Source organism: Leuresthes tenuis, unplaced genomic scaffold (genome assembly GCF_036924035.1).
Source record: "Leuresthes tenuis unplaced genomic scaffold, fLeuTen1.0.hap1 SCAF_14, whole genome shotgun sequence".
In the NCBI taxonomy this organism is placed as follows: Eukaryota; Metazoa; Chordata; class Actinopteri; order Atheriniformes; family Atherinopsidae; genus Leuresthes; species Leuresthes tenuis.
This window is the reverse complement of record NW_027325368.1, coordinates 16,279,007-16,301,175: the sequence shown is the minus strand read 5'-3', so window position 1 is coordinate 16,301,175 and position 22,169 is coordinate 16,279,007. Positions and strand designations below refer to the sequence as shown.

General features: G+C 40.0%; 1 protein-coding gene across 24 annotated transcripts in view; it reads right to left on the bottom strand.

Moving 5' to 3' along the window:
* Positions 1 to 343: 343 nt before the first annotated feature.
* The window catches only part of LOC140268295 (muscleblind-like protein 1), a 44,194-nt gene continuing 22,368 nt past the window's right edge, over positions 344 to 22,169 (bottom strand). For 8 of the 24 annotated variants that reach the window (XM_072363076.1, XM_072363079.1, XM_072363077.1 and 5 more), the window contains 10 exons: positions 11,398 to 11,613; positions 10,985 to 11,209; positions 9,606 to 9,845; positions 8,502 to 8,555; positions 7,189 to 7,342; positions 6,271 to 6,306; positions 5,395 to 5,486; positions 4,817 to 4,861; positions 3,960 to 4,031; positions 344 to 3,772 (listed from right to left, as the gene is read on the bottom strand). In XM_072363076.1, coding sequence (XP_072219177.1) covers positions 3,975 to 4,031; positions 4,817 to 4,861; positions 5,395 to 5,486; positions 6,271 to 6,306; positions 7,189 to 7,342; positions 8,502 to 8,555; positions 9,606 to 9,845; positions 10,985 to 11,209; positions 11,398 to 11,613 — 1,119 coding nt within the window. In that variant the 3' untranslated portion in view covers positions 344 to 3,772; positions 3,960 to 3,974. The remainder of the gene's footprint in view (positions 3,773 to 3,959; positions 4,032 to 4,816; positions 4,862 to 5,394; positions 5,487 to 6,270; positions 6,307 to 7,188; positions 7,343 to 8,501; positions 8,556 to 9,605; positions 9,846 to 10,984; positions 11,210 to 11,397; positions 11,614 to 22,169) is intronic. The other 16 variants (XM_072363080.1, XM_072363082.1, XM_072363081.1 and 13 more) reach the window with 16 other exon arrangements.

Below are 22,169 nucleotides of genomic sequence, written 5' to 3'. Positions count from 1 at the left end.
CCATGTATCCTAAAGTGGTGATAAGGTAGTATGTGAGGCTGTATGGGCTGTATTATGAGGTGTGAAGGAGAAAAAGCACACAATCTCATAAAATTACACAGTATAACCTCCTGGCTCTGTCACATATCAGTCTCCATGGACCTGCTCCAGAATCTTTGTCTTGATGGCCCTGGAACCTCAGTTGCTCACAAGCTTTAACTTCAGAAATCATACAGACCATGTTATCCTAGACCACATTTCATGCTAGAATTGGCTCAGGGAAATGTTGACCTGCATATCAAAACAGCTAAAAGAGCCGTTTGACCCACACACCCAGAACACACAGAGGCAGTGACCACACAACTGTTGCATGAGCAAATCAAATATTGTTTTATTCAGATTTTTTTTTTTTTCATCCTTACAGCAAGAGTCAATAATGGCAACGATAAAATTTGCGGAAACAAATCTGAAGACAGAATAGTACATTGTTGTGTGGCAACTGTTAGCAAATACATAACTGGTGGGTGCTCTTACGTGTAAAAAGCAGTCAAAGCGTACATGTGCGCCCAGCAGGGAAGAGAAACCTCGGTTGCAGCCGGAAAAGCTGAAGGTTTGATTTGGAGTAAATGGTGCTTTGGTTCTGTAGCAACTATATGAAGCAGCCTCAAGACAGAAACATGTTGACATTGACTGTTACATTCATTTTAAAGACTAATTTTCCAAATACGCTTGTGGTGGGATGAGCCTTCGCCTGCTGAGTGCACAGCTATGAAAGCAAGAACAATTGCTCGTGAGTCAGTGTCGACTGTAATTTTCTCTCTAATGAGAACGTATCTGGGGTGGATGAGTGCTAATATGTTATTCTTTAAATAACATGTTGGCTTAGAAACACAAGAGTAAGATAACTGGTTTTTAAAGTATTATTTCTCCCCACTGTGGATGTTATCTACGATATGTATAGTTTGAATAAAACAAAACAGAATTGCGTATTCTGAAGGTGTTTCCTTTCCTTACATATCTATGCAGTTTCTTTTGTCTACATGGTTGTACTTTTACATGCAGTCAAATCAAACTATAATAGAAGATATATTTTTCATAGATTTATGGATCAACTGTACCATGGGAGCAGCAGTACTGCTTGACCAAGTCCAACAAATGATATATGGACATTATTGGACGCCGTCCTATGAGAGATGTGGGTTTAGCATGACGTGGGGATATCTAGTCCCCTGCAACATTCCTTGGCATTACGAGCCACCAATAAAATAAGACAAAAAGCGCATAGCTTTCTCTGAATGCATTGGCCAAGAAACTAGTGCCCTTCTTTGCAAGCAAATTTTAGCTGGTCTTCTAATTTAAGAATTTAAATTAATCTAACAAAATTCCTTATAATTATAGATCTTTTTTCTTTTTTATTCAAAATAATATCTCAATATGATACACATTTTTTTCTCTGTTCATTTGACTATATACAGAAGTGCAAAAAGTCAACCTTCGTCCCCAAGGTTAGAACTCACTATCTGCAGCATTTCTGACTTCTCCACAGTGGAAAAGTCGTTACGTTCTCACTCTAAATCTCACCAAACATCAACATCAGTCTCACACTGCTCGTTTTGGCCTGACATTCAGGGCAAACTTAAGAAATATTCCAACAAAACTACATACCTCATTGAAATGGATACAGTAGAAAATAACTTTTACTCTAAAACATGGACAGTCTATATTTCATCATAATATTTTCAAAACATGACTTTGACATGTTCTCAGGAGAATTTAAGTCGGTTAAAACTGTTTTTGTTTTCCCTCTACTCGGAGATGAATTAGTCTCATTCCTTGTATCAAAAAAGTTTTCTCGTGAATGAAATTAACTGACAATGTAACATAAACTGAGAAAGACATCCAGCTATATGAATGAAGTGAATATTTAACACATTATCCTGTATATGGTTTAAAAAAGTTATGAATGTCATACTACCTTAAGATCTACAACGACTATATCAATGTTGTCAAGTAATAATATAGTAAGGCCAAAAAAGAAAAATCTAAAACTACATACCTCAAATAGATTCAAATCCTTAAGTAGTACATAACACATAAGTTCAATGAAATTTAAGAGAGTAATTGTTTCTTTTACACAGAGAAAGAAGGAAAAACAAAAAAAACACAAACGTTCATAAGCAGTATGTGAGAACTATAAAACATCATTGGTGTTCTTATCCTGCATGGTGATTGAAAATACATTTGATTGGGTACAAACCCATTAATTGTAATCTAAGGCTTTGTTAGGTACATAACAATCGGTAAAGACACAAGACACACTTCTGTGAAAACGTAAAAGGGAACTAATCCTAAAACACACAGATGAATCAAACACGATGAAAATGTTTCCTTAATTGTTTACGCTTCTTCAGAGATGTCTCCATAACCTACTGAGAATAAAACGGAGAGAAAAACTGTGCTTTGGTTTCTAGATCTAGACGTTGGCGAAACCTTCCATGTTTTGCTTGAGGCACAAGTCAAACGTCTGTCTTGTACTTCGGCAAAAATGAATTGGCTCAAGACGGGATGACCAAAATAAAATGGGGTGACCGGACAATTCAAGTGCACATGTGGTTTAAATGACCTAATAGACCTTTGGGTCCGTCGTTTAAAAATTACCATCAACACATGGCTCATCGGTGCTTCTTGGAGACACAGTTTTGGAGCTGCTCCTCTTTAGAAGCAGGGAAACAAGGTAACACAATACCAATTGAAGCTACACCCTCTTTCAAGTTGATTAACAACTTAATCCAGACGGACAAAAACAATAGTCCACGAAATGAGGTATGACAAACTTTAGAAATCCCTCCTTTTTTGATTAAAAAAAAAAGAAACAAAAAAACAAAACTTAAATATCAAACAAATTAGTTTGGATAAACCTCACTTCTAAAATGAATCAATTTTGAAAAAACAAACCAAAACACTCACAATGAAGATTTTGAAAGCAAAAACAATACAAAAAGAGCCATACAAAACTTTTACCTTCAGTAAACAAATAACACTGCTGAGATAACACTCTGGTTTTAGCTGTATGGCCTCGATGGCACACGACAAGGTGAGAAAAGCTAGCCTGGCTGTGCTTTCAAGGTACACAGGTATGTTGGTTTACCCAGAACATTCATATGTCCAAGACCCTCATTTCAACATCTAGTTTTACTAGTAGCCATAAAAACACAACACTGTACATGCCTAATGCTTTTGGCATAAACAAAATTTGTGTCAAAACTATTGTGCCTTTTCGATTTCAATTCAAATTCAAGGTGCATGGTGTCATTTAATTTGTAAACCATAAAGTACGGCTGTCAATTAGAAAATAAAGCAGAACAAAACAACAAAAGGAAAGAAAAAAATCTTGGTCTTCCAGCGTACCAGCATGTGATGTTGTCTCATGTAACAACAATCTTGACCCTCTGTGCATGCAGTAATGGTGGTAATTAGGACAAACAGAGTGCTATGATTTAATTAGACACAGAGGTATTGTGTGAATGTTTCCAACTGAATCTGGCACCAAACTACGCTCTTCTTTTGGCTGGACGTCGAATTTGACAGCAAATTCTTCTTGATATGGATATGTGGGAAGATGGCACTGATCATATGTTGTACCCTTGGTGTTTACACTTGTGACGAGACCATCGTTGTGGACCGGGCATTAGATGATAGACCCTCCTTGTCCCATTGCTTGACATTCTGAAGGTTATGTACATAAAGGCTGAACTCTTTTGGCTTGGACGGTGCCAGCACACATTCATTTGATCTGTAAGAGACGATGGATTTCACTTGAGTAAAGCTGATGTCAAAATCTTGGGACTGAAGGGAAAATACAAACAGGTCCACTATGAGCATGGAAAGAAAAATCCTGAACCAGAACTAACATGAGTCACACAGAAAACTCGAAACTTAAAATGAAGAGAGCAAATAAGAGGATTGAAATAGGAACTCACTGTTCTTGAAAGGAACTACATTTGAGTCAAGTACTTGTGACTACTCAGATGATCTGCAGATATTATTGGAATCTGGGAATAGAAAACACAGATTAGATAAAACATGCCAAGCTGAAGGCAAACAAAAGTGGACGTTGACCTAAAAAAAAAAAACCCACGGATCAGCACAATTTAACCACGTTTTTTGTTTTTTTTTTTTACATTAAGATGAGTTCATTGCTGAAAAGGCACAACGATGAGAGGATGGGGGGAAAAAAAACTGGGCTACAGTCGAGGCAAAGTTAATTCAGGCGTGTAGTTCGTATGACAGACATTAGAATCAACACACACTTGTGGGTAGCAGGGAGGGGAAGAGGACGATTTTAAAGGAAGGGAGAGACAAGAGGGGGAAGGGAAACTATCAGTTAGTTGGCTTCCCCCATGCAAATTTAAGTCCTCCATGTTGTTGACCTGCACACCTCAATAAAGTGAAGTAAACTGGTTCAGGATGAGGAATAGTAACATGATGGTTCATCTTTAAATCGTTTCACTAACAATTTGAAGTTGTGCAGTAGCTAGCTGCAATATCTTCAACAGAACTCAAATGAAAACGTAGCAAATCGTCTTTAAGGTTGTTTTTTTTTTTCAAACTTTTACAGTGAGTATGTCCAGCTTTTACACACAAAGTACATGATAGAGATTTGCTTTGCGTGCTGGAAGCAGCTGCAAAAAAAAAAAAAAAAAAAAAAGAAGAAAGGAAAAAAAAGTAAGCCAAGCACCAAAGGGCACAGATAGCGACTATTGCACAAGCTGTGCAAATGGCTCTAAAAATGTTGGGGTTTTTTTTTAAAAAGCAAAAAAAACTACCTCATACATACCAATTGCATGTATTCGTTGGTAGTCAACTTTGATAAGGAAGAGTCCTCAAAATGGGAAAGGACAAAAATCGAGGTTACAATGAGGACACACATTAAATGAAATACAGTAGCTTCTTCTGAAAGACAGATAGATCATCTAAGTATTGTAATTCTAGTTGAATGGGATGCATGTATATGATGTAAAACTTGTCACAGTATAATGAAAGCATACAGAACTGCATGTTGGACTCTCGTGTAGGCCAACAAGAAGGAGTACCGCTTTTTACCCAACCCACCCCTTATAAGACACAAGCATTCCAAGTTTGTCAATGTGCACTGAAAGACAGAAATGATAGATAGATAGATAGATAGATAGATAGATAGATAGATAGATAGATAGATAGATAGATAGATAGATAGATAGATAGATAGATAGATAGATAGATAGATAGATAGATAGATAGATAGATAGATAGATAGATAGATAGATAGATAGATAGATAGATAGATAGATAGATAGATAGATAGATAGATAGATAGATAGATAGATAGATAGATAGATAGATAGATAGATAGATAGAGGTGGTAGATGTGCAAACCTGATTGGTGGAGGCAGATGCGAAGGGAACGCTTGTGGCAGATGTGGTGGCTGCAGACACAGTGGCTGGACTACCACCGTGCATCATGGGAACTTTTTTGGAGGGAAAATCATGAAAGCATAAATACACAGGGAAGCACTGTGGCCACATACACACCAGGCAAATGAGGGAGGGAGAAGGAAAGAGGTAGCCAGAGAGGGATTCGATTTTAACTGGTGCCCCTTCTTCTCTCTGCCAAGGCTGACAAGAGTGTTGCGTTTTGAAAGCTTCCCGTTATGCAGGGTAGTTGTAAAAACAGGGAGTTGCTTGCATATTTGGGAGTATTTTATAGAAATCGGACCAGTAGTGCTTTACTTTCCTGATGAACGCCAGATGCCGACTAAAATCTGGTTCTAGAAAAATGATGAATGCGCTGTAACACTATTCTAAAGAATGCAGAATGTATGGCAGAGGAGATGAAGGTGAAAGTTATAATCAAATATCCTCAATTTTCTTTATGTTTTAGAGGTGTTTCAATAGGTTTCAGGTTAGACCAGCCAGAAGCCAAGTTTGGATCAAGCATGAGACTAAGTGTTCAAGCAATACACAGTAAGTATACACATAGAGAGACTAACAAAGTATAGATCAGTTAAACTGATAATATGAAAAACATTAGCTTTTGATTAACAACATTTAAATTGCATAATACTTATCTGTCCAATTGTGGACTCTAGCTTACGCTTCAGTTCACAAAATATATCATTACAGAGGTAAAATAGTGACACTCGGGTCAAAATCACAAATCAATTAAATATACAACACAGACACTGATTTTGGTGACCATCGACCATCAGACATGACTTTACAAATATCTGAAGAAGGAGAGCTGGAACCTACCAACGCCGGCTGCAGGTGTCATGCACAATATTGAGCCTGCCCATCATGCAGTGCAACAGGAAGTGGATTGGATAGGGAAGAGAAATCAAAACAGCCCATCACAAGGTTCGTTAGAGTGAAGGGAGAGAGTGTGGGAAGAAAAAGGTTAATATTTCTTGGACACAAACATCAGTGATTGGAGAAGGCGAAGTAGTGAACTCATCATAAAGCAGTGCGTCGAGTCAGAATTTAGACGTTCTTCGGTAGTGTAATCATATGAATATGTAATCCACCATGAGTGACAGGTTTATGAATCTATTTATCAGATTAGATTACTACTATTAAACAATAAACAAACTCTACAAGGGAGAGGAAGAGTAGATGTTTGCAGAGACCAGACTTTTGAGCCTACTGTTTGTCACCAAACTGAGGCATAAAATATCATCACTGAAGCAATTCAGCCCCATTCATCCAAGCCCAAGCCAAAGCCCCAGAACCATGAGTGATCATACCATGGACAGTTCAATCTAACAACCTCCTATACCTCTGTTCTGCAATCTTATCTCTGGTACCGAAATGACACCATAGCTTCTACTAGGATAACTTTGTTGAGTTGTATTAAAGCAGTTAGTAGATAGAAAGACATTCTAACCACTACTTGGTACCCAGTGGCCATGCAATGCCATACAAAGCATAAAGCACATTTTTTTAAAGATTACGTTAAATACACATGTATACCCATGATAAACATACATCTATAATCCTTACTGGCCTGGAGTGTAAGTTATTACTAACCTAGGTCTGAATTTTGCAACCAAACTGCTCTGTACTGATATCTACCACTCTGCCAAACCCCAGCCAAGCAGGAGTCAGGTTAGACTGATCCAGCCATCCACTGGGTGGTAAGAGCACTCGTGGTGGTTGCTTTGGGAGCCATACCTGATGGGAGGAAAGCAGCCTGCTGCTGAAACTGCATGCTGGCCAGGGCCTGTTGGTACTGGAGCATGCCGGTGTTAAACACGGCAGAGGCCCCGTTGGCCTTCTCCAGGGCAGCCCGCTTTGGGAGGGGAGCCATGACACTAGGGGCGATGCCCTGCCCATCCAGATGGAGGGAAGTAAGTGAGAGAGAAAGTAAAAGGCAGAGCAGAGACAAGAAGAAGAAAGACAGAAAGAGGTGCGTGGAATAGAGAGAGAGAGAGTGTGTTAGAAAGAGGCAAAAACGGGAAAGAAAACAAAAAAGGTACATACGTTAGCGGACATCAGAGTAACAGTGTCACAACATCTTTGTGTGTACAGCAGTAACAATATCATATCATCATTAGCAAGCAAGCAGCAGTCTGATACAAGTACTACACAAGCAGGAGCATGGTGCTTTCTGGAGCTATATGCTAAGAAGCATTCATATATTCATTATGTAGGTTTTTTAAACTTTGTACTCCAAGGGCTGACTAAATGCAACATAAGCAAGCATTAACTATTAAAACAATAAGGCTATTAACAAGGTGGAACAAGTAGGAAGCACAGAGAAAGGGAGGCTGCACTGCTAGCTCCATGATAAACTGTGTAAGCCATGTTTAAGTGATAGTTCACTCTCAGACAAAGGTCAAAAATGGCCTAAGGCCAAGAAATGAGAAACTGACTTTCGATATTTACATGATAAACACTCCGTTTGTAGATGTCATCTTGGCATGAGGCCATTCTTGAGGTCTGAAGATATATATATGTAAGACAAGATCTGATGTAGAGTGAACTACCATTTGAACTGTGATAACCTTTCATGGTGGGGTCACTCCTGTATGAATATAAAGACTTTTCCTCTTAGCCCCACCCATATCAATCTGACATGCACTAGCAACACAGACATGCACACATTTGATTGAGCTGCTTGACACTAACATTTAGACAAAAGACTGAAGCCATGCCATCATTACAGAAGCTCTGCTTCCCTAGCTCTCACTGACTTTTGTTAAATAAGCTGCAGGTGATGAATTGATTGTGGCTCCTTGCTATGAATTCCATATTCTAATTGTGTTTGAGGTAATTGCAAAAAAAAAGAAACTAATTCGTTTCTGGTCACAACTTGAGCCTCAAAAGGCCGCAATCATTTCATCACAGGCAACAATGATAGATCAACAGGAGGACAGAAAAGACATTGCACTCAGACACAACTACAGACATAGCTAGGTATCTGGTTAAAACACTGCTCTACAACAAAGCCACATGCCAAGCTAAAAGGTGAAAGGTCATAGTACCAGGTCAAAGGTTGCGTCGAGGGGTCGCTTCAGTGATTTGACAGCCGACTGAGTCTTAATTAGCAGGCAGCGAGCACATGATGGCAATGGGCCAATGGGGTTCAAGCGCATTAACATAAACCAGCAAGCAGAGGTGCATCATGGGGGCAGCAGTGCAGTTTGGGTATAGGTGAGAAAAAACAAAACAAATAAAAAAACAAATCATTGGAATGCAATATACAAGGGGATAACAGGACTAAGGCATGCACAGTGTGGAGACTAGCTCTGCTACTCAACAGCTAAATGATCACCAAGAATAAATGATAACTATCACTCTATATTAGTTATTGTCACACGAGAGTGGATGAATACGGCGATGAAAAAAAATGATTCAACTATCACTCTAAGTGAGTTTCAGCAACTGGGCAGAAAACTAGATGTAAGCACAATTCACGGGTTTCTGTTTCACTGTGCAAAATCAAAGTCAGGTTCACATTACAATGATTCGACCTCCAGTTTCACTGTGTCAATAAGAGCATGTGGAAAACACTGCGATCAACAGATAAGTGTGGCTGCACCACAGTTCAGCGGTGCCATTACTGCAGGACAGGACTGAAAGCACAATGAGTCCTTTTTAATAATGTCAAGAGGAAGAGAAGTTGTAGATAGGAAGCACAGAAACAATGGAGTCAAAAATAAGGCCAGGCCACCTGAGAGAGAAAAGGGAGGAACTGGACTGTCTGCTTGTGGTCTGGGATGAAATGAACAAGGAACAAGACATTCAGTTTGTCAAATTAGGAAGAAAAACACTTGGCATGACAATAGTCAGGGTTATAATGTTCTGCTGTCCGATCCTTTGTCATGTCATCCACCACTGGGCAGATTTTACCCAAACCAGCATGCAGACCTTTTAAGTTTGATCTGGCAAAAGCAGAACTGAAAATTCAACATAATACCAAGACGGAAAGTGAGACTAATTTCAACATGACTATGAGACATGTAGCGCCCTAGCTATCTCAATCTAACATAGCTAGCCCTAATGTCAGTTCAGATCTCCTTAAGAAGGTTTCTCAGCCTGTCGTGTGAGCGTAGATGAGTGTGAGCTCACTAATACTGATTGCTCACCATGGCCGCGGCGGCTGTGGCCTGGTTCACCTGATGCTGGGTAGCCTTAATTTTGGCCTGCAGATGGGCTGGCGGGTGGAAGTACTTGCACTTTTCCCTGGAGCACCGACCCTTGATGTAGTCCATGCATACGGTGACGGTGTTGTCGTTGGTGTCAATCATGGTGCTGTCCGCGGGGTGAGCAAAGCGGCAGTCGCTCTCCCCGCGAGCGCAGTTTCCCCTCTGATACTCCCGACATACCTAGAACATGTGAAAGGAATATTAAGTTAACCTACAACTTCAGGCAACTATAAGAATAGTTTCATTTATTCATACTGTCCTGCTTTGCAGATTTGTATCTTACAAACATCCGTATGACTAATCAAGCTTTTGCTTAATCATTATGTAGTGGAAGTGTACTTACTAAAATCCATAAGATACAAATAATACAAAATACAGCCTAATGCAAAAATAAAATGCTTTACAATAGTAAATTCAACTTCCTTTGCAAAACATTTGAGCAAAGCCTTCCTCTATGCAGTTTCCTTATGTAACTCAGGATCTCAACTGATATCAATTGCACAATGCGGGCATCCTGTTTATCTGGTTATGAAATGCACCCCTAAAGGGCTATGCTTGAACCTTTGTACTTTCATGTAATTCACATTTATTGTACGATAATGCAACTGAGGTGTGTTGGAGAGTGAGTCTCAGACAATTCTTAAGTCTGCGTAGGAAACAGCAGATGGCAGCACCGTCTTTGGAATACAAGCAGTGTGGTGTTAGTTTGTCTGCTTTTCTCTTTGCCTTAATGAGCCTTATATGGCTGAACCTACAACAGACAAACACCGATAAGACTAGCAGGAGTAAGATAATAACAATTCTTTTTAACGCCACAGCAACATTAAAGTGTAATTCTGGGGAAGTGTTATTTACTGTTCTTCTCGACAGGAAAAATGTTTTCCCTCGCTGCTTGTTTCACTGCTTTCTCCACTCAAATGAACATTCAAACAAGTTCAGACTCCCGTCTGGAGTGAGTCACATGTTTTATTTTTTGTGTGAAGTGTTATGCTCAAAAGCACAAACTGTACTGGAACTAGATGAAGCACAACTCGTATTACAAAATGGATCTTTAACTACGGGGGTTGTCAGAACCACCTTTGCACTTACTATTACAGTTCAACTTCCAGAGAGTTTATGCAAGTCCAATCATGGTCCCATTATTAGCTACTTGCTAAAGCTCTTGTCTTTTTAACTAATTTCCATCTCATTTCACCTTGCTTTTTACAAATGGAGAATCACAGCAAGAAGAAGACTTTATTAGAGTTTGGAGCATCGGTTTATCTTCCACACACAGCACTTTCAATATGCAGAAAAATCAGTATCAGTATGTCTGTTACCTCGAGTCTGTCTGTTCTTAGCAGTTTCTGGGCTGCCGCAGCAGCAGCATTAGGTACTTGGCTGACGGCGGGGCTGGAGGCCATGAGGATAGGGGTGTTGGACATGATCTCTGGAGGCATCAGGCTTGGTGAAACTGGGCTTAGGTAGGGATTAAAGGCTGCCGCTGCAGCAGCTGCTGCTGCGCTGGCGTTGGTGGCCAGGCCTGGTGTCACCGAGAACATGGGCTGAGGCAGAATAAAATAAAAACGGAGAAATGACAGCACGGTTAATAAAAGGCTTAATGCAAACCACAGTCTCGAAGGTATCCTTGTGGTAAAGGAGAAAGAGAAACGGGAGGTGCAACTCAAAAGACAGCGACACACAGAGTGAACGTGCTGAATATGTGTGAGTTTTTACATATATGTGGCCTCACCATGGACAGTAGCTGTGGTGTATTCATACGTGTGTGTCCCCTCACCATAGGTGGTAGCTGTGTGCCAGGCATCATGGCATTGGCAAGTTGCATCTGCTGGGCCAGCATGGCCATATTCTTCTGCTGGATCAGGTTGTTTCTGCCATTGATCTCCAGCTGTGTCTTTAGATGGGGAGGAGGGTGCAGATACTTGCAGTTCTCTCTGGAACAACGGCCCTGAGAGGAAAGCAGAAAGGTGTCGGTATTTAATATGAGTAATGTAAATACTGCAGATCATAGTGGAAATATGGTATCCATGCAATTTATGGACAAGTACTGAAAACAAACGTGTGTACAGTGGTAACGTGTTGATGTCTGTCTGGTTCAAACAAAGCTGCCTCAACAACTAAAAGAAAGCTCCTCAAAAGAACACAACAACGGCTACAAAGATTTCCATAAAATTTGCTCCGAATATACTATAACTATCCTCCCATCATGGCTTCATTGTGACAAAATTTTTGTTTTCTTTATAATTGAGTGAACAACTAAATACCAACAAAATGACAATCCTATTAGTGTTGTATGAACTTTGGGCTTAGATTTGATATGCAAAAAAAAAAAAAAAACAACACACTCAAACATATATGCTGAACTAGAGGTTGACTGATAAGGATTTAGTTTCTATCTATATATGTTGTTTGGCTATTGCTACGTCACATGCTGGACTGTTTTGCTAGATGCGAACAGACAGTAATGATGAATAGATTGCAAGTCAAAGAAAGGAAAAAAGCAAACAGAGAAAAAGTGAAAAAAACAGTGGATTATTTTAAACTTCTATTTGTCTTCTAATTATTACACATCCTGTTTTTCACATGTTCGGTTCGACTTCACAGCCTCAAAGCGGCTATGACTTCCTCTTGCCCTGCTCTCAGTAGCTTCTGCTGACCTGCCACAGTATTAGTGCGACTGAACAAAAGAATTCTGAGACAGCCCACTTTAGCAAGAGTCCATTTAACAAACAAACATGCTTAACACGACAGCTTAATGAAACACAAACAATCTGTCAGAGCTACCAGCAACCAGCAGCACTTTCGGCTGCAGGTTACCGGTTAATGCAAATAAACTACAGCATGGTAATTTGACTGACACACGGCGGCAGTGTCAGGCATTTCCCTTTTTTTTTTTTTTATTGTTCGTGTTTCCTAAGCAACAACTTGTGGCTACTTGATAACCGGCCTAGTTTGCTCAGGTGTTGGTCAAAGCTGCTGGCAAAGGCTGATTAACAAGCTTTCCAATTAGCTGGTCTATCTCTTCTCACTGTTGACATTTTAGCATACTTTTAGTAGCATTTTGCTCAAGCTTTGAGCACAGACAAATCTCGTGTGAATACGGAGGACAAGCAGCATGCTTCACAACTTTCATTGCGTGCAACGTTACAAAAGGAAAAATGGTGTAAATGCTGAGATGGGCGTTTTGTGTTCTTTTTTGAGTATTGCGCAGTATCCCCAGTGAATGCGCGATACCTTGCATATCCTCAGAGTAGCTCTGAAATTCACATTAGGTTTGGGCTCAGTCTATCACTAATTGTTAACAGCTTGCTATTTCGGTAAGTCCCAGCTGGGACATGTGTGTGTGTGTGTGTGTGCACTAGCCCCAGGGGGTCATGACTGATACTGTGGTGTTTTTCACCAGACATTGAGCTTAGCTACATGTCTGACTGACACTAAAAATACTGTCCACTCATATGATCAGTCTATATTGTATCAGCAGTCACCCAGAGGTCAGACATCAAAGCCTTTGAATAATCATCTTAGACAGAGATCCGTTTCTGCTGCCCACTGTGAGTATCCAATTATATCATCAGTCTGGAGAAGAGTCATCCTGCTGGAAGTCTCACACACGCACGCACAATCCCATTCTTGTTTAAACAAGAAGCAAGCATACGCACTGGTGTGAGGTTTAGGTGACAGGTGGCAAAATGCACACACAGGCAAGTCCAGAGTGCAGAAAACACATGTATTTACTTTCAGCCCCGTGGCACAGCTCATCTGACTGTGGCAGCCTACGCTTTCCATCAGCGACACATCTAACCCCGCCGGGATCGGCTTGTATACTCTGTTGTGACTTCATCCAACTCCTCCATCTCCTTCACTTTCACCGACACTCGAGCACCAGACAGGTGCGAAGGAAAGAGGAAGACACAAGAGCCAGGGAGGAGGGGGAATTTGGAGGAGAGAGGTATCTTGTTTTGTCCACTTATCTGAAGCAATCTCCGGTTTTCGTTTGATCTCATTTAGAAAAATCGAATATTATAATAAACTACATTTGTTTGATTTTTTTTTCTTCAAAAGCTGAATGTACAAGCCAATATTAACCAGTTAAATGATGACTTATTTATTCATGTATTTATCAATTCATCTATTTATTTAAAAAGACATTAATGAAGGAATCCATGTCAGTAACAGCAGTCTCAGCCAGGCTATATGACTCCCTTTGTAAGGAAGAATTGCTATTATTAATTATTATCATTATTTTTACATTATATTTGACAGGCCACTTTGCACACTGACCATTTGAGAATAAGCAGAGCTGTTATTTAAGTATTCTGACAAGTTGTAATGTGTGTGTCTGTGGCAAAAGCTCACAAAAAGTGAAAAATGATTAAAAAAGTGAATAAATAAATAAATATATAAGAGCTGAAGTCAATTCATAATAGTAGTCCAGGCGTTGGCAATGATTTCCAGTGAGGGCTGGAGTGTGTGGTGTGTCTGTCTGTGCAGAGGGCTGCTGGTTGTAAAGACATAAAAAGATCATGTTTCACTCACCCCATATGACCCCAACCATCAACTGCTGGATTAACGGCTGCAGCTGTGTATGTGTGTGTGTGTGTTTGAGAAACACACTCGCTTTCAGGTAACTAGATTTGCTCCCAAATAATTCATCCAAAGAAAATACAAGTCCCCTGCCCTGGCAGCCATTTTGAATTAAAAAAAAAAAAAAAATCAGGTCCCAAAAGAGGAAATGTAACTCTGCAAGACAAAGTGAGAGTCATGTAGCGAGAGCGAGGCTGCGTCAGTGAAATTTTAGAAGTTGCAGAAGAAGAGGTGATAAGTGGGGGCTGTCACATGAAGGGAGGAGAGACAGAAACTGAGATGGAGGCACACTGGACAAGAAGACATCGCCTCTCACATCATGTTTTTGTCTATTACTGTGGCATCGGTGGCCTTGAGGAGTAGATACAGTTGGTGTCCACGGCAACAGAGCAGCTAGCTCCTCCTCTGTGATTCCTTGATTCTGCCTGATCACTGGCAGATAAAGACAATCGGCTAAGAGATTACTACAGATACAACGAACCCTGCAGTCACATTTAGGTCAAGAGCAGAGGACATGTGTACATAGTCGTGATTGTCCCAACTCCAGACTTGAAGGTTATTATTAATAGAAATAAAAGAAGGTATGGAGTTTTCATCCTCCTCTCTTTTTACTGACCAACTCTCTTGACTTTTCACTTAGCTTCCAAACGAAACAGAGAACAACATTATCCCAAGAAAACGGACGCCATTTAAAGGTAATCATACAAATACAACGTCAGATGTGTTACGCAGGCCCGCTGAGAGCTTTAAATCATGTGCCAGAGTACGCTGAGAACACAGGGATAATGATAAGAATGTGAGAAGTCAACAAACTCAATCTGTCCCAGAAATTATGAAAACAATGAAGTGCGTAGCTTTAGAATGATTCACCCACATCCTCAGCCAATTCCCAAGAGTGCAGGTTCGAGCAGCGAGAAGTCGCATATTTAGTTTTCATCAGCCAAAGGGTGTTTCAGGAATGTTTTCTATTTTCCCATCAGGTGACAGAGCCGCCGCCGTAAATAATCAATGAGCCCCTTCAATGAGCATGTGTAAAAAAAAAAAAACACATTCAACATTTTACATCTCATTTTAAAAGTTACAGTCACAGTGAAACAGATTACTAACAAAAATGTAAATTGCTTCAAATCTCTTATTTAGCATTTGCTCAGTCTTTATACAGTTCATTTCCACATTGTGCTGTTATACTTGTGGGGTTTGTCTAACGAGCTCTTCCTGATCTAATTAACTTTTCCTGCCTACTGTAGGCTCAGCCTCGGCCTTGTTTCGAATTCATTGTGGGAGTCTATGCTTCTCCTGGTGAGATCAGCCAAAATCAAAGCCAAACTGGGAACAATGATTCCACTAGCTACTGGGCATGCTGATTGATGATAAGTTGTAATAACATGTCCCACCCTGCTCGCTCTCTTCTAGCTCTCTGTCTCACCCATGGACACACACCCTGCTTTTGTGACTATGTGGGATTTAAACAAACAATGAACCAATGTACAAAGAATGCTGGGTGTGGCTGAATCCCATCCTTTCGAGAAAAATAGATGAAGTACTCAGCAAGATGTTTCGATGTGCATGAGAGAAAGTGCGAGTAGATCAGTGACATTCTCCCGAAGCGCTGGACTTGCAACCCCCTCAACCCCTTTAATTATAAGAGGGTGAATATCTGGGGCCGAAGCATACCACTGATGCCTGTTTAGACTTCTCAGATTATCTGCCACTGATATCTAACTGTTGTGAGCGTTAAAACGTGATATTTGGAACAAGCTCCAAGAATACTAGAAGTCATTTCAGGACATCCACATTTTCCTCTGGTTGTACATGAAATCAGTGTTGTATTGCCTTGTTAGATGAAGTTTACATAAGGAATAATGAAAGTGTACATTTGAAAGCCTAGAACAGGTTAAGACGCAGCTTTTTTAGTGGTAACTTGGAAATGGAGCCCTTAAAAAAGTCACTGTTCCGAAGGCTTTAGATGTGCACTAATAAATGAAACACTGAGCTTTGACACAGGAATAAATGGATATCCTATATCCAATCACAATTAAGTATGCAGTAAGTATTTTTTCACGTCTCTATGCATGTGCACTTGTTGCAGAAAAAGAGAGATGTACTTTTTCCACTTGGGAGTTTTAGCAACCTGAGGGGTTCAAACATTTGCAATTCACAAGAAAAACACAGAGCAGCAGAATATATATTAAGTGTGTCATGTCTCTTTTAGATCTACCGTCTCATCTTTTACTTTATCTCTCCCAAGGAGCCCCTGCATTAGAAATGTCTTTAGGTTCAATGTTGTCCCAATCATTCACTCCAAATTAAAAGTCTGGTCATTTGGTTTTCTTCTAAATACAATGCATTGAAGTCTCTGTCATTTGCGGCACTTCAAGTATGGCCATTAATAAATGCATATTATAATGTAAACAACCTAGATTTCACAACGTACTAAAACTGACCGTCTTTCTTATCTTTGATCCTTCGGTGTTGTGGTCTGATGTTATTCAGTTGTGCTGTGTTTGGGTGTGAAGCTACGCTGTTCTCTGCCCTACGTTCCACTGTCTTCTGTCTAAACATACACAGAGATGAAAGCGTGCTCTCCTCACACACACTGTGAAAGAAGCTTTGTTCTGCTGCAGAGCAGCAGAGACTCAAAGGAACCGGCCCAGTGGTTGGTCTCTTTGTCTACTGTGCACTCAAATGTGGGATAGAATATAAAATATCAGTTCGGTCAATATGCACCTCATGTTCAAAACACCATAACCAGAGATTTGATCTCAGGCCTTCGAGTAAATCAGAAAACAATATTCTAATTATCCATAAATATTCTGATTTTCTGAAGTATATTTGCTCATTTAAAGTAATAATAAAATATCTTCTTTTCATAATTTAGCTAAGTATTAATTTATCCGTCGCAGTTTTGAAGAGGGTGAGGGACTTGAGAAATCTTTAGAGTCGCGAGAGATGCGAGGCTCTTTCTTTGCTGGTGCCTGAATTTCTTTATCAGACCCTAAACACACAGTCATACTCTTGTGATTATGTCTCTATGTCCCTGCCGGGTCTCGAAGCTCACAGTGATCCATGTTGTGCAGCTTAGTGGTCAGAGAGTTGATATGACAAGTGGGGCTTGTGGAGATATGAAGTAAGGAGGGAGTGTTAATCTATGATAATATTACAGTATGTCCCCAGTGTTGCGTTACCACCTCTCACCAAACAATGACAGAGTCAGAATGATAACGGGCTGGACAGGCAGTGGACCGTACGCAGTGTGGTAGCGTCACCTAGATAAATGTGTTTGTGGGAAATGTATGAAAGTAAAATTGCGGTGGATGTTTCAAGTGAAACAAAAGAAAACCCACCTGTGTAAACTGCAGAGAGGGTTCCAATTTAAATACATCAGACATCGCAGTAGCCACAGAAGCCTCACTATTCATATCACACAGTTACACACATATGCAGAGCAATGAGTTATTCACACTTGAGAGAGTGTTGGTTCTCAGAAATCCTACAGGTCAGATGTCTCGTACACAGGAGCCCTGGATCCAAACTTAGACCTCTCTGTTTTTCTCCTGACATGCCCCCCCTCGTCCCCCTCTCATGTGCTATCTCTTACCACCGCTTCACACAAACATGCTTTCTGTTTATTCCATTCTTTTTCGGCCCTTTCACTTTCTGTGCTACTTCTCCCCCTGTGAGGGCAAACAAGGTTAGTTTCTTACGTTCCATTATGGGCAATAACGGCGCAATAACACAGGTATTGATTTGAGTGGCAGCACTTTATGAAAAACCACCCAACGCTCATAATGTGAGAATGAGAATCAGCCAGGGAATGTTCATTTAATCGTGTCCGAACTCTGCTTTGCAGTGGGAGTGAAAAAGAAGAGTCATTGTGCAGATATCATTCGGTCCCAGCAGCAGTGAGGTGTCACTGTTGCGAGGCCTGAGGGTGTTGTTTCTGAAAATGACTGAGGTAATCTCATTTTCACTGTCTGTAAATGTTAGACATTTATCTTAAGCATTTCAAACCCTGAAAGATGATAATCCAGTGGTATATAATAGTATTTGTTGGAATGCATTTCTTTTTTATTTTCTTCACCTTCATCAACTGCCAGACTTATTACATTTTCCATTACACACATAGATATGTGTTAGTGTGTGTGTGGGGGGGCTGAAGAAAGTGATCCTACAAGATAGTGGCAACAGAGTTTCAGAGAAAGAGTGAAATGATGAGCGTACAGCAGGCCACCTTTTCATTGCTGTTATGCAGACTACCTTCTAGTCTCACAGTCGCAGCTTTGAAAGTCTTAAATAAGTAAAAAAAAAAAAAGAAAAACTCAAGTCATATACCACACCTCCTCTTTCTTCGTGTCTCCATTTCTAACCCCCATCACATCCTCCACCATCGGCCATCCTTTCATCCCCTGGTTCTGTGACACCAGGATTACAGAAAGTCTCCCCCATCAGTAGCCAAGTAATAATCACAGGGTTCGTGACTAATTTATTTTGCGGCAATAACAGACTTAATCTGGTCTGCATAATGCTAATCTCATATCATGGGCTGTAATCCTATCCACAGCTCTAATCCAACTGTCAACTGGTCTAATCCTGTTTCTACGTGTTGAATATCTCTTGGACTTGACATCAGCGGGAGGATTCTTTTAAACTCTTTCTGTCTTCGTTTTATCACATGGTTTAGCCTTACATTCCTTCTTCATATAATTCCCCCCTTTTTTGTTTTGTTTGCGCAATTATAGCAATCTTTTCTTCCCCTACAGTTTTAAATAAGTAAACAGTATCATTAATCATACTAAAACCAAGATTAGCTGCAACCAACCAGTGCAAAATTCTGTCTGAAAGGCCAGGATTTTTAGCTGCTCATGAATAAAATCTGAAAAGTTTCAAATACTTTAAAAAGACTAATGATTACATCGATTATAAATCCTCATAGAAAAAGAGAGAGAGGGGAAAAAAAAAGCACAATTCCATGGAGATGTTGTGTTGTTGTCAGGTTTCACCAAACAGTGAAGGAGGTTATCTTTGGTTATTAGAGAGTCAACAGTGACTTAAAGATTTTTCTACCAGCCGGCCTCTCATCATGCACCCTCTGGAATGAACTCTTTAATCTTGTGCTCCGACAAAACTAAATAGGGCACGGTATATGTGTGCGATGGATCTAACGTGTGGCGAGAGGGAGTGGCAAAGTGAAAAAGGTGTTAAAAGAGCAGAGTCTAAAGTGTGTGGCTGTGCCCTCGAGCTCCTCTCTTATCTTTTGGAAAGATAATAGCTAAGCTGACTTGCCGCATATTTGCTCTCATGTGAGCTGAGAGGAAACGACAGAGCTGTTAAGAAAGAGAGTGAAAGTTAGACTCTGATCTTTGTGTTTGAAAGGAAAAGCAAAATCATTCAGCATGCGAAAGCTCCACGAGGAAAGTAATGATATTTTAGATGCTATTGATCCAACGCAGATTTGAACAATGTGTGCCAGTATTTCTTAAAGTCCTTGTGGTGAGAGCTGTGAGCAAATAATTATCAAAGTGCATCAGCAAAGCTTTTCGATGATTTACTTGTATTATGTGTAGATATAGAAATATACTTTTGTGGTGTAAAAATTCAAAGATTGAAGCAAAACAAATGACATCAACAGGACCTTTAAGCAGGTATTGTACGGATGTATTACTTGATATTACCATCTTTTCTTTGATTGGTCAACATTTTCTAATTGGGGAAGCCATCTGACCCTAAAGGCTATTTGAGGCTGTGCAGTATGTCTGTGTTTTAAAGAGACACAGAAAGGACAGCTATAGAAAAGTGATCATTGTATCGCTGGTGTTATCAATGGGCCCAGTGTGATGGAGAGACAGGGACGGCTGACACTGAAAAGAAAAAGACCGTTGTCGCTGATCTTCCGTCACATAAGCTCACAGGCAAGATGCAAAGCCATGCTGATGTGACAGGGATGCATACACCATTAAACAAGCAGAGCAAAGAATGGCTCTGTGTGGTTTAATGTGTGTGGAAGGCAGGATTAGTGTGCTCCCAACACAAATCCCCCACAGCGCGAAAGCTAAGGAGGATATAAGAGTAGACCTATCAACACTAAGATGAAAGGACCAGAGAGAACTTACTCACTAAAATAAAACTCTCTTTAATGGATTTTGGGAATAGGAATGTCGTCTCATTTTTGCCGGCAAGAGTGAGAAAAGAGCACAGCCAAACAGGAAAATTAAAAAGCTATATGAGCAGTTTGCTTTGAGTAAAAAAAACTTATCTTATGGAAGACTGAATTTACCCTTTAATCAAGTTATATTTAAGAGTAGACTTATTCCTTGTGGATGCACTCATTAGAAATAGAATTAGGATCAAAATTCACTGCATTTCTAGAGTAGAGAAGTTCACGTGGATCAAGGAAGCATTGTTTGAATTCTAGACCAGAGATTAGCATCGTGCTACTGAAACCGAGCCTCGCTAATCACAAGGACGATGAAACCTTAGTAAGAATCATTTTGTATTGGTGAGAATCAGAACTTAATGCAATTTCTTTCGTTTTTTAATCATCTTCTCAATGTTCCCTTTGAGTTGAGTAACATTTGCAGACTATTTAAAATGGCAGATCATTCCTCACACGTTGCCAGGCGAACGTTCAGTGTGTATTGCAGCATCCAGATTTTTTTTTCTTCCTAAAATTAAAACGATTTTGTTGTGTGGACAGTGTGAGAGGAGTGTCATCGATACATTAACCCATTTTTTATGTTCGCAAGTTAGTGTGCGTTTCACCTGACTGTAACACCCAGCCACTAAATATAATCGTGCTGTCAAAACAACGAGCAAAGCGAGAGAAAAGACAGATAGAGGAAAAAAGATGGTGTCAGAGAGATCAAGTCCAGACTGTAGGTGTATGGCAGCCATTCATTTTTTTGCTCCTCAGGGTCTGCTCTTTAACGCATTTATGACAAAATTCATAATATATTAAAGCACCAAATCCCAGCTGTTATTTTAGGCAGTTAAATCAGTTAACAATAGAAAGAACAGTGTGCAGCATCTATCCTTTCAGCACACACTTCTCAATATTTGACGGATTATAAAATAACTGGAGAGATATCAGATATAATATGTGAAACTTCTTTTAACTCTTTTAACTGCTTAATAATTACACAATTATCAGCAACATTTTGTATCTTTTTTGTGCTTTGGGACATGAGCTGCTCCCTTTCTTGCATCACTTTCATCCACTCTTTCCATCCTATCGAGGGTTATTCTTGTGCTTCGGCCAATGGAACGGTCTTTGTTGCACAACCTCCGCTTCCCAGTCAACCAACTAGCTTTGCTATTGTTCGGTTTTCCAGCTTGCAAGTTGTTTCGGAACAAAGTTACTTTTGATACACTTTTGAAAGATCTTTTTTTCATCAGTGTTATTGCTTTCTTCGACTGAATGATCCATCACACCCGATAAATCCACTTCGTTCCACGCGGCAACTTCATTCTGTTCTTTTCATATTCATGAAAACGTGCTCAAACAAAAGCTTGGCATTTCAATGGAGAACATAGTTTTCTAATTAAAAATTAATACGTGAAAGACTAGAGCCCCGAGGAATCAATATGTATCAACTTTCTAAGTTTTCATTATTTGGTTTGCTAATGAAAAAAACGCCACAGCGTTCGGCTCAGCACAGCAACGGCACAGTCAACACAAATATAACACACATGCATGTACTCCTACTCGGCCTGATTTTCTTGGGCTTAAGATGTGATGATAATGGGTGTGTCAGGTTGGCAGGTAGAGACGGCACAAAGTCTATGATGCATGTTCAAACTGTTGCCCACAGTCGACATTAACCACACCTTTTTTATGACACGGTTGGTTGGGGGTCAAAGAAGGACAAGCTCTAGTTGATAAGTTCATATAGCATAACATCAGAGCTCACTCCAACCACTAAA